The 13,685-nt window shown below is 33.4% G+C and overlaps 1 protein-coding gene and 1 pseudogene across 1 annotated transcript in view; both read left to right on the top strand.

Moving 5' to 3' along the window:
• The window catches only part of LOC125776739 (gustatory and odorant receptor 22-like), a 106,542-nt gene extending 93,065 nt beyond the window's left edge, over positions 1–13,477 (top strand). The window contains exons 3-4 of the mRNA XM_049450290.1: positions 6,331–6,657; positions 13,178–13,477. Coding sequence (XP_049306247.1) covers positions 6,331–6,657; positions 13,178–13,213 — 363 coding nt within the window. The 3' untranslated portion in view covers positions 13,214–13,477. The remainder of the gene's footprint in view (positions 1–6,330; positions 6,658–13,177) is intronic.
• On the top strand, positions 1,091–1,289 carry LOC125776963 (small nucleolar RNA U3; annotated as a pseudogene).
• Positions 13,478–13,685: the final 208 nt, after the last annotated feature.

Raw genomic sequence — 13,685 nt, 5'->3', positions numbered from 1 at the left:
TTGCATAGCACCAAAGGTATTCAAACTGTTTACTTCAACATCCGCGATTATTTCTATTTTAAACTTAAAATAGCAATAAATTAATTATTTTTTGAACAATTTAACGATTGAGCGGTTTCAACTAGCTGTTTATTGCAAACAATTTATTTAGCAGCAGTAAGAAGCCACCCTAACTAAAAGTAAGTTGCTAATATTTTAATTAAATTATGCATACCCCAATAAATTCCAAACAGCCGCAACGGAAAACAGTGTGGTCAATACAAATAACGTAAAAAACGCTATATTTGATTTAACGATGTCCAATGATCGCAATCTTAGCACAACAAAACTACTATTGATGCAGTATTCACAAGATATATAATATATAAATAGATTTAAATCAAAATTGTTCATTTCATACTATAGTTACCATAGACCTATAGTTTCAGTTTTAGAATTTGATGAAAATACTGGTAATAATTACGAAAATGCTGATAATGATGATGTAAGAGTTGTCGAAATTATGGATGAGAATTGCTAAATTTTGTATTTACTATTTACTAATATTTAATCATTTATCAATCATTAATTGAATTTTTATATGAAAAATTTGATTTAACGATGTCCGATGATCCTACTATTGATGCAGTATTCACACGATATATAAAAGGATTTAAATCAAAATTGTTCATTTCATTCTTTAGTTAACATAGACCTATTGTTTCAGCTTTAGAATTTAATGAAAATCCTGATAATAATGCTAATAATGATGATGTAAGAGTTGTTGAAATTATGGATGAGAATTGCTAAATTTTGTATTTACTATTTACTAATATTTGATCATTTATCAATCATTAATTGAATTTTTATATGAAGAATTTGATTGAACGATGATCCTACTATTGATGCAGTATTCACTTTTCTACCAACAACATGCTTATGCTGTTGTTGTTTTTGTAGAACAATGTTTTAATTTTTGGTTTATGTTTGTATGCTTGTGCATTATTGAAGTTATACTTCTTTTTCTTTCGTTTGTCTTTAATTTCTGCGAATTCTCAACTATTTTATGTGACTTTTGTTTGAAATACTCTGCGTTGGCCGTTGAAAAATTAAGAGTATACTTCACAGAATAATTTCTGTGTGTCTTCATTTCCATTTTTGGAAATCGACCCGCGATGACGAGATTTATCGTTTTATCTGACAGCGTGAGGTTTAAGAAGTTCTTTTCGAATTTTGTCTCGTGGCATATTAGAAATGATGTTTCTTCGAAAATCGTTCGCTTACAACGGATAAAACGACTTCTGAGTGGTGATTTTAATGAATAAATTCCTTTTGGTTGAAATACTCTGCGTTGGCCGTTGAAAAGTTAAGACTATACTTCTCAGGATCATTCATTCTTTTCATTTCTTCAAAAAAATTAATCACCTTTAGAAATATGCATATTTGCATTATTTCGTTGTCATTTCCATATTCGTAGCAATAGAATTTCTATGGCATAAGTAAAGTAATGGCCTCCGATTCTCACCCCTTGCCGCTGTAGCAGCTTCGACTACTTACAAACATGCGTAAATATGTATGTATGTATACGTATGATCGTGAATCATATCGAAGCAGATTTTTACGAGAAGCACCAGAAAGTTGTGCATTATATGATTTTTAGCTTTTGCTACGGCCTCTATTTTTATGAATGAAGCGCCTGCGCTTGTGGAATTTGCGCCTGTTTTTGTTGTAAAATTTACTACACTTGTTCTTCGCCAATTGGGCTGCCATATTGACTTGTGAAGATCAATTTTTTATTGGTGACATATTCATATGTGTACGCATATGTATGTTTGTATGCTTGTGCATTATTTGTTTGGCAATGTATGCAAATATATGTATGTACCAGAGGCCTGCACGATTAAGGTAGGCATCGTACGATTACGTTACTAAGTAACACTTCTGACGATTACCACGATGCGAAGGTAACATTGCGCATCGGCATCGCGGCATCGTGGCATCGTACGATTACTATCTGGTATCGTCAATGGCAAATGAAACGCTATAGTCTTACATGATGTTAATTCGTTGCTGGCTCGACAACGACTGAACGATAGAGCAGAGCCGCTCAAAATAATGCGCAATTTATTTACCAACGCATACAATCACACATTTGATATCTGCTAGCGTATGATTGTGTGCGCGCGCTTGCTTAGTACACTGAGTGAAATCGTGCTATTTGGTTATTTTGTTATTAAAAATTTAGAAAAAAATAAAAAATTATGGTTTTTGATTAAAAAAGCAATTAAGAACAACAATAATTTTAAGTTAATTTTTTTAACTTTCCATGATTTTTTCCATATCGACTTCAAGATCGTAAGTTTTGATTCTCATTAAGTCCTCTATATGCTTATTCGAAACTGAATTCCTGTATTTCGAGTGTATTTTTGACGCTGGCAGAATTAGCGTCATAGCGTACTTGCTTCGACTGCATTTGCTTGCCTATACTCCGAGTATAGGCATGAAAAATTTTGAGCGGCTCTGCGATAGAGCGTAAGCGTACGTGTGAAGTTAGTTTCCACAATTGTTCTAAGAAATGCCGACCACTGGTAACATGTTAGTAATCGGCGATGCCGATACCCTCGATGCCAAAGTACCGTTACGTAGCGTGTACTCGCCGCATCGGCATCGCCGCTTGCTAACATGTTACTTTTTTAATTACTCGTGCAGGACTCTGGTATGTACATATAAGTATATATGAATGTATGAACATGCAAGTCAATGCGCGCACATGAAATAAGTTAGGCTGTTCACGGTAAGGTGGTTATCGGGTTATGTGATTATTAGATTAAAAATAACCTATATGCTCCGTGTGCATCCTATGTTGTATGGTTATTTGCTTATTTTTACACAAACAGCTGTTCATTGTTTACAATTTTAGTTCAACGAAATTCTAACTTATAAAATGCCTAAACAAAGTTTCAAAAGCAAAATAATCGAATTTAAAATAAGTTCTGCTATTCAGGAAATGGGCTTTATTGAAGGTATGTGCTTATTAAAAAATCCGAATTTTAAGGGTTCAAAAAATTCTTTGTATAAAATTTGCAGATATCTTGCATAATTTGCTGATTGTAAACAAAAAACAGCTGTTAATAGCAGAATTTCCAATAAGAAAATCTAAATGGAAATGCCATTCACAAGATAGGATAGAAGATGTATGCCTTTTAACATCGTATACTATACAAATAAATATTTTTCTTACTAATAGAAATTAAATTTAATATACATCGTCATCCCTTATATGCTATAAAAAGGGGATTATAGCTTCGATGCGGTGATTAATGTTTTTTCTTGTTTAGTATACCCGGCTTTGATCCTAACGAGTATACGAGTATAAAATGTTCAGTTACATCCGAACTTCCTTATTTGTTTATATTGTTATAAGTATAATTTTGTGATCTGCAATTTTCATCTAAAATAATTATTTGATCCAATTTACCGTTTGATTTAAAGACGCGAAATAATATTTTTGAACTTTGACGTTCGACTTTTCCGACGTCTACATATCGTCACCTAAAATGCAAAAGGCCGTAACTAACATGTTTAGTATTTTACAGGAGAAGCAAAAAACGTTATAGATTAAAGACTACTTAAAGCTAAATATCCAAATTGTAGATTTAAGCTTAGAAAACAAAGACAGATTTGTTCCTGAAAACCAAATTAATGGGGAAAAAGCAGTTTTTAAGAAATGGTAGTTACGGCCTTTTGCACTCTATTTTTCTGAAACAAAAAAGCCGTAACTACTTGAAAAAAATTGTGTATAAAATGAAAGCAATGGTTAAAATAAGAAAATGTGCTTTTAGGCTGTAACTAAAAAAGTTTTTAACAAGTTATGTCTTTTTGTATCTATTTATTGTAAGTATTTTAACACAAAAGAAATTATTTAATTAATACATTTAATTCGAGAAAATAAAATTAAATTAAACTGGTTAAGAAAAACAAAATAATTCATTTGAAAACAACAAAACCTGCAATACAAATAGCAAATTAGAATAGGTTTAAGATGTAAAGGGTATATTATCATAAAAGATGTGGCAGTCAGCCGGAAGTAAAAATTTAAGTTCCTGCTGGTGTCCCATTTCTTTTTGGTTATTGATATTCTTTCGGTATGTAACTGTGAAGGTTCGATGTCCCTAAATTTTTGTTGTGTACGTTGTGGCAAAACGTTATAATCGTCGTTGATATTTGTTTTATAATAAATTATTCCAGATGGATCATATGCCAAGGCACGGATCATATTAACAGTTGGCTCTCTGGATTTTCTGCCTGTATTGAAGATGCTGAGTTTTTTATACATAATTTATACATGTATGTTAATCTTTACCTGGTCGAATAGATACGTAGCGCGCTTAGGAATACTTTCGTAATCAAGGAAATACTTGTAATCAACATGGTGCACTTTTAGAGAAAATGGGTTCTTTCGAGACTCTCTAATCAAGCCAGACAGCTCAGATGGTAAATTTATTTGTCTCTTGTTGATTTTTCTTTGAATGAGAGAGTGGGTCGAATCACACTCCATTTGTGTATGTCCCACTATTAAATATTTATGTTCTACCGTTATGTTTTCTTGAACACATAAAGATAATATTGCATTAGAGAGAATTACATTTCGGTTCTGGTAGAAACAACCATCGGAATATATGTATAATTATGTGATGAATATTTGGTGACTTTTTAATGGAATTTTTTATGTATTTTATTATACATGTAGCAAAGGTAGAAGCAACAAGGGTACCATCTGATTCGTCCCAGACAAAATTGTCAGATTCATGTGAAATAACGTTATAAATTGTGAAATTGTGCACTTGTAATTTCATTTTATAGTACGTGGCATTTGCATTTGTCTGTGGAATCAATTTCACTGCCTGCATGTCAATGCATAACAACAAGTGTAATCCTGATTTGGCGTTTTCTATGTCAATTAACTTTTCATTTCTCATGTCTTGTATATCCTTTCTATGAATGTCGTACTGATCTTGGGTTAAGTTATTCGATTCGTATGATGTACAGGTGTCGCACATATCATTTTTTGGCTTAAATATACAACAGTTTTGTTTTTTTAATACTGCCATAAATGTTGGAAAAGATACATGAACTACTTCATTAGTCTCGCAGTCTTTAGAATAAACCTCATAGACATGTTTGTAGCTTTTAAAATCGGACCGCAAGTACAGTTTCTTCGTATACTGTCTTCGGTAGTGTGATTCAAGCTTAGGAATGTCATGCAACTATTTTTCCAGAAAATTTAAACGTTTTTGAAATAAGATTAGTAAATGCTTTACGTTCTGATGTTATTTTGTTTTGTTCTTCTGGCGAAATATTGAAATTTACCCAATTCCTCACCATTTGCTCATTTAATCCAAGCGTAGATAAAAACATATGAAAGCACAGTTGAACACGTTTAGAATGATGTTTTAAATAGTAACGTTTTGTAATTGATCTTCTAGAGTTCTCAATACCAATTCGCTTTATGTTCGCGCGTTCAACAATGACATTTTCCAGAACCCATTAAATATTTCCTTACGATTTTCTTCGGAAAATGTAGAACAATTCCGTACAGCACTTTTCTCACAGAATTTTGAAGTACTTCCAGCTTTAAGTTCTCTTGGAGCTTTTTCACTAATAATGCCTTTCAATAGTCCCACGAATTTTTTTCCTTTCAATCGGTTTATTATATTTCCAGACCTTTTATTATTTTTTTTTTAAGTTTTTCATTACAACTATTTTCACAATTAGTACTCATTTTATTAATTTTGTTTTATTCCGGGAATAAAGGCAGTAAAACGATAACACAATTTGATAAAGAATGAAAGATAATGAAAACAACTGTAATTACGGATAACACAATGTGTCACATTGAAATTGAATCAAAGAGAATGAAAAAGGGTAGTTACGGATTTTTGGTTTATGAAATTGTTGAAGTTGTAGTTGCGGCCTTCTGATTATCGCCTATAAAGTCGTTATTTTTGGACGTATGCATGTAAAATTTGCTGTGTACACGTGTTTCGGTTAAGTACTTCATAATCAATCAAAAAGTCAATTTTGAATTTTTTGTTAGTTACGGCCTTTTGCATTTTAGGTGACGATATATTTATTTTTCCACATATTTACAAGAACAATGAGGAGTTTTAACATTTTATTTTTAGAATTGTTTGAACAAATTTCATAACTTTTCACCTTGTTTTTTGATTTGGGTTACCCTGAAAATGTTAGATTATAATCTTTTAAGTTTATTAACATTTATAAAATGTAATAAGGTTTCGGCATAGTCGACTTGAGCAATTTACTTTAATACATAATATATTTCGAAAGTTTTACAGAGATCACAAACTCCTTCTGGTATTGTTTCGAGTTCTTGCCGTTATGCCTATACAGAGATCTAGTCCTGGACGTATGACATTTTCTTGGAATTCAACGGCTACATTATACGCATTCATTTTTTGGATTTTTATGACTATTATTGTTCTAATTGTTGGACGAGAAAGGATTCAAATTCTTTATACAACCAAACAATTTGACGAGTACATATATGCCGTCATCTTTGTAATATATTTGATACCACACTTTTGGATTCCATTTGTTGGATGGGGTGTAGCAACAGAAGTGGCTGAATATAAATCTTCTTGGGGAAAGTTTCAGGTAAGATTATTTTACAAGTATATAAGAAACCAATTATTGATTTGCAGAAGAACTGATCACCAAAAGCAAAATTTTTATATAAGTAAAAATGCTGAATTCGGGTTTAACGAAACTTTCTATAATCTCGAAATTTTCCAGGACCCAAGGTAGTGAAAATTTTATTATTAAAAAAAGTAAAGAAGGTGTTGCACCAAATATTTTATACTCGTAAATACACTTAATTTTGATAAGATAGCTTGCATATTCAGCTATATATACTTATATAAAAATTTGATTCTGTCTTATTCAACGGTGCTGGATACTTTAAAAATAATCATTCGGAATTTAAAACTGTGTTATGTGGGAAGTTGGTGTGGATGGTAATCGATCGCCCATTTTTACAACTTAAAGTAAGAAATTAAAGATAATATTATTTACCAAATTTTATTAAAAGTTGTCCAGACAGTCCTGATATATGGAATTTTAGCTAAAAGTGGGCGGTACCACGCCTATTGCCGAATATTGGTACTGACTCCTAACAAAAATGTAATGCCTTCGACGCCTATATTTATTGAGTTATCGTATAATTAGTAGTTGTAAGCTAAATTGAGCGTCTAGTGAAAAAAAAAGCACAGCACAAAATATTCCCGTGCCAGTAAGGAAAAGAAGGGTTCGTATTGTCGAGAATATTGCGGCAGCTATCGCAGACCCAATATGAATATGATATTATATATTGGTTGTCAAAAAAGTCTTGCGGTATTTTTATTGAATCAATTCGTGTGGCACCCATACATCGAGCTTCTTAGTGACTCCATGCTTTTTCAAATGGTTTATAACGGTTTGATGACTACTATGTCGGTCTCTTTCGACCAATTCAGCGATTTTATCGCAATTTTCGACGACAGGCCTTCCGGAGCGTGGCGCATCTTCGACCACCTCTACACCAGAACGAAAACGTTGAAACCATCGTTGTGCGGTGGAAATGGAAACTGTATCGGGTCCATTAACTGCACAAATTTTATTGGCGGCTTGAAATGCATTTTTGCCTTTATCGTAGTAGTACTGTAAAATATGCCGTATTTTCTCTTTATTTTGCTCCATGTTTGCGACGCTATAACTCACGAACGACTTAAAAGAAACGACAATCAATCCAACACGTGTTAGCGCGTGAAATGAGCTTTCCGAAAAGGTATAGCATGACCCGATGCGACGAATAAAACTAGAACTAACGAAAATACCGCAAGACTTTTTCGACAACCCCATATTTTAGGCATAAAGATAAAATGTATTGAACCATTCGTTACAATTCTTTAAAAATTTTCAACTCCTTCTGCGCCGATGCAGCGCTGCTAACGCGAATTCCAAGCATTGAAGGCGTCACGGAAAGCATTCTCCGGAAAAGTCTTGACAGCCGAGGTGCACGCTGCTTGCCCTCTGCGTGTCAAAATGCTCGAAGATTACCGCTTTGTTCTCGGAATGATATTCAAAAACCCATGACTCGTCACCTGTGATTACGTTATTCAAAAATTGGGGGTCACTTTCACACTTGTTCACATTTTCTTGGCAAACTTTCACTAGCCGCAACTTCTGGTGGGCACTTTTGGGACTACTTATGGATACAGTTATAGAGACTGCTGCACAACTACATAACTGTGTCCATAAGAACGTATGTATTTTAATATCATTGCTCTCTATGTTTTCAGGTTAGGCTGTATTTCCCCGTAGCAGCTACTACGATTAACCGTTACTTTAGAAATGGGTTTTTTCATGTTGTGCTATTTTGATAAACATTAGTTGAAAACGATCACTTGTGTGTAACTATTAATCAGAATGGCATCGCTAAACGTGCTCTCCTTAACATTCGACATATTTGTTTTTTTTTAATTTTCCTCAAAACGGTCTATTGGGCGAACATCTCCCTTAGGCGGACAAAATCACTGCCACGGTCAGTGTCTGCTTGAGAGAGCTTTCACCGTATATGTACCGACCAGCATCACTCTTAATTACAATAGCTCAACGTGTTAACTATTCCTAATATTGTAATTAACTACTTTCATATGGTAACGCTGTGTTAGCAACTAAATTATTTACTCCCGTTACAATAAAAACAATTCCGAAAACGGGAAACCGATAAAACAGACATCTAATATCATTCGAATTATACAGTTTAATCCTGATAAACCATCGCCCAAATCGAAGCATAGCTTAGTATTCAGTGTGGTAAGAGATTTTGACTATTTTTATTACACTATTTCCATCCTCGACAAGCGACAGAAGTGGAAGACTTCATCGTGAATACCTCAATATCAGCACCTAATTGGCACTAATTAGTAGAGATGAGCGATATTGCAATTTTTAAATCACTGTGATTTCAGTGATTGCTATTTTTAAATCACTGTGATTTTATATTGCTATTGCGATCGCAACTAAGTCGACGTTAAAACGGAGACCTTTTGTTGTTGTTGTTGTAGCGGCAGATTCTGGCGATTTGAGAGTGTTTGGCCGAATACAAGTCCGTCCAGTTACGTACACCCGACTGTCGTGGGAACGACTGAACCTTTTGTCGTTATTGGCGGAAAATTCTCATTTGGTTCCTGTAACTCGAGTCAAGTTTTTACGCCTTTCTTTTCACTACATTTTCGCAAATATTGGAGCAGTTCGGCTACCTGAAACTTAGAGCTTATTGCATAGTTCATTTGTATGTTGGTATGATCCGCTTTTAATATTTTCAAAGAAAAACTATAAACTCCATAATCCATCAGAATGTTTTGAATACCCGCTAATAATATTTCCAAGACCAAATTAATAACGGGAGTTTCCTAATCTTTGGGAAAATATTAAAAACCCGTAATTTTTTTATTCCATATTTTTTCTGAAATTAATTAGTTACAACTCTTGTTTTCAACACAAAAAGCTTTCAAATTTGGTTTTAACAATAAGTAAAATTAAAAATTTTATTAAAACAAATTAAAATATTCCATTTTGATTATATTTCATCTACCACTTCAAAAATCACACTTCACTTCTTTTCCTTGATACATACATTTCCTGCCATTATTAAAAATTATAAGAACGTTGCACTCAAAACTTCAAACCGCTTTGACGCAAAATAGCATATACGATATATACAATACCCTGAAGAAAGTTGTTACTTTTCTGCTATTTGCTATTGTGATCGTAATTCACAGGTTCGAACTGCAATCGTAAATCACAGGTTCGAACTGCGATCGCAATTCACTGGTTCGAACTGCGATCACAGTTTCGAACCGCGATCGCAATCGCAGTTCATAGAAGCGAACTGCTATTTATAAAAAGTGATCGCAGTTGCGATTTGCGATTTTTCAATCACAGTGAAAAAATCACCGGTAGTGAAATATCGCTTATCACTACTAATTAGTCGTTTTTATAAGTAGAAGGAATCAAAGCTACAAAACTTCTCGAATATAAGGAGATTGGCGATTTAACGCCAATACAACTCCTGCGCCATCTTAAAGCACTGGTTCAAACGTCAACGTCAAGACTACTCGCGCCATGTTAGCATTGCAAACGAATACACGCTAAAAATTTAGGTACTAATCGTTTGCTGACGCCACGAAACCGATCATTGGGGCTGACTTTTTGAGTCACTTTGACTAATTAGCCGACTTCAACCGAGTCCGTATACTCGACGGACGCTCTGGATTAACGCTTAGTTATAACTAGAAAAGTCATGATATCATTACTAAAAAAAAATATTACACGTAGTAGGAATTTTAAATTGAAATACCGAAAACAGTCATTTTGACTGGTCTGGTATATCTAGTATTAAATATGATTCTGGAATTTTTCTTATAGCTAAAAGAAACCCCTAATTACGTCAAAAAGATAGACTTGCTTAAGTATATGGAATAAACGTTTTTACGCAATAGCGGTATCGATTGCTAAATGTACTACTGTGATCAATTTGAAAGGTGAATTTTTAATTTACACTTTGATTGTACTGTTAGTGAAATCAGTGCTTAATTTCACGTCAAAATATTTATTAGTATTTGAGATACGCGTCGTTTTGTGAGGCTCTAAAAGTTAACTCTTCGATTTTTACTTTGTCTGAATTAATTGAACAAAGAAGTGAGATAATGCACCATCTCATACTGTATTGGTTATTTGTGTTCTATTTGGATGTCTATAATTTAAAAAGCATTATAAATTTATTATATTTACCGCTTTTTCTTTCGGGAAAACTTCGCTGATAGCATTAACCCATTTCTGCATTTCGGAGTATGTCATTTTCACAGTATTAGCAGCATAACTATCCACAATGCAATGAGTTAGTGAACTTTAGTTTTTTGGATCCAAATATCCATATTTTTCGCTGTACGTTAACACAATATTTTAATCATTATGTCTACTTTTGTGTATTGAAGCGACAGGTAGCAACTGAGCAGAGGGTTTAGATTATCTGGAAACACTCAAATTTGATGAAATTCTCTCCCGCCAATGTATAACCTGGCTGTTCTTCGACAATGTCTCCCGTCAGTCAGCGAGCAATGGCATATCCTGCCATTACGTAAAAATAATGCAACGCCTAACACACAATAGTTTATGTTACTTATATCAAAATAATATATTTATAATATGAGTATTAACTTACCATAATATTTCACCATTCTCTGAGCACTGCCTCCACAATTGGTGCATTTTTTATTTAAATCGTCTTTCTTAACGGGGAATTTAGAAGTGGGATGTAAATCACCATATATCACACAAACACTGCGTGGTATGGCCATCTTCTTGGCAGTTAGTACATTGTACAGGACCGTTTCTTTTATGCGGTACTTCAACAGTTACTCTACGATGCAGCAAATATTTCAGAATATAAGTATACAGGAAGCGTTTCATTTTTTTAAAGTTGATTAGAGTTCGGCACCAATTCAATTTTAAACATTGGCTGTGTAGTGTGTTTGTGTGTACGGCTTAATTATAACAACTAGGCCCTTAGAACTCTTCAGTTGATAAGAATAATAGTTCATGTTTTTATTAGACAAAAATTTAACAATTTCCATAAAACATTTTCAGTGTTGTACTGGGGTCGAATCGTTAAATCCGTGAACGTATCACTCGTCCCGTAAAAGCCTGTATTTCGTATTTTGACATACGTGATCGTAACGCTTATATCGAAATCTGGCATGATGACATACGTGAACGAGTGTATAAACGTATCCGTCATTCGAACGCAAACTACCAATCGTAATAGAGAAATTTATAGAAATGCGAGCAATTTTTTTTTATACCCTGAACAGGGTATATTAAGTTTGTCATCATGTTTGTAACACCCAGAAGGAAGCATCGGAGACCCTATAAAGTATATATATAAATGATCAGTATGTTGAGCTGAGTCGATTTAGCCATGTCCGTCTGTCTGTCCGTCCGTCTGTCTGTATATATACGAACTAGCCCCTCAGTTTTTAAGATATCCTTTTTAAATTTTGCAAACGTCATTTTCTCTTCAAGAAGCTGCTCATTTGTCGGAACGGCCGATATCGGATCACTATAACAAATAGCTGCCATATAAACTGAATGATCGGAATCAAATTCTTGTACGGAAAACATTCACATTTGACAAGATATATTCACGAAATTTTGGTACAGATTATTTTCTAGGGCAACAATTTAATCTCCGAAGAAATTGTTCAGATCGGTTAACTATAGCATATAGCTGCCATATAAACTGAACGATCGGAATCAAGTTCTTGTATGGAAAACTTTGACATTTGACAATGTATCTTCACCAAATTTGGTATAGATTACTTTCTAGAGCAACAATCTAATCTCCGAAGAAATTGTTCAGATCGGTTAACTATAGCATATAGCTGCCATACAAACTGAACGATCGGAAACAAGTTCTTGTATGGAAAACTTTGACATTTGACAATGTATCTTCACCAAATTTGGTATAGATTATTTTCTAGAGCAACAATTTAATCTCCGAAGAAATTGTTCAGATCGGTTAACTATAGCATATAGCTGCCATACAAACTGAACGATCGGAATCAAGTTCTTGTATGGAAAACTTTGACATTTGACAATGTATCTTCACCAAATTTGGTATAGATTATTTTCTAGGGCAACAATTTAATCTTCGAAGAAATTGTTCAGATCGGTTAACTATAGCATATAGCTGTCAAACAAACTGAACAGATAGTTACTAACAGAAATGCACCTGTGAATGGTATTTAGCTTCGGTGCAACCGAAGTTAACGTTTTTTCTTGTTTAATTTTAAGTTTTTTATAATTTTTAGTAATAAAGAACATAAACAAGAAACCAATGAATGGAATATCTCATTAAAAAAAAAAATTATTTATATGAACAAAATTTTTGTATTTTAGTTGACAATAAAAATTAAATTATTTACAAGGTTAAGGACATATACATTTTTTAATCAAACCTCTTTTGTTTGGTCTCTTAACGTTTGGTCGATTGTGGTGAAGCAATTGGCTACCCCGTTGTGTGTAATAAGAATCGCAATTTTGAGGGTCGTAACTTTTTGTAAATTTTTTGCAGATGTTATGCAATGCCTCACAAACGTTTGTGCTGTGATACCTTCCTCTCTTGCCAATACTCCACCGTCTTTTTAAGATTCCAATGCTTTGTTCAACGATACATCTACAAAACCGAGGTTGCACTCCAGAAGTGCAGGCAGAAGTGAAAACTTGAACTTATGGCGCGTTGGACACTTTTTTGGGTGAGCATTTTAGGTGCGCTCGCGACATGAGAAACTGTACATAAAAAATCAAGTTTATCAAAGCAATGTGGGCACTTTTTGAATGGACATGAAGTATAATACATAATATATAAACTATATTCGAAGGAAGTGGTTTTATTTTAATTATTAAATATTAGTAAATAGTAAGTACAAAATTTAGCAACTCTCATCCATAATTTCAACAACTCTTACAACATCATTATCAGCATTTTCGTAATTATTACCAGTATTTTCATCAAATTCTAAAACTGAAACAATAGGTCTATGGTAACTATAGTATGAAATGAACAATTTTGATTTAAATCT

Source organism: Bactrocera dorsalis, chromosome 2 (genome assembly GCF_023373825.1).
Source record: "Bactrocera dorsalis isolate Fly_Bdor chromosome 2, ASM2337382v1, whole genome shotgun sequence".
Lineage (NCBI taxonomy): Eukaryota > Metazoa > Arthropoda > Insecta > Diptera > Tephritidae > Bactrocera > Bactrocera dorsalis.
The sequence above is the reverse complement of the archived record's forward strand: the minus strand, read 5'-3'. Positions and strand labels throughout refer to the sequence as shown.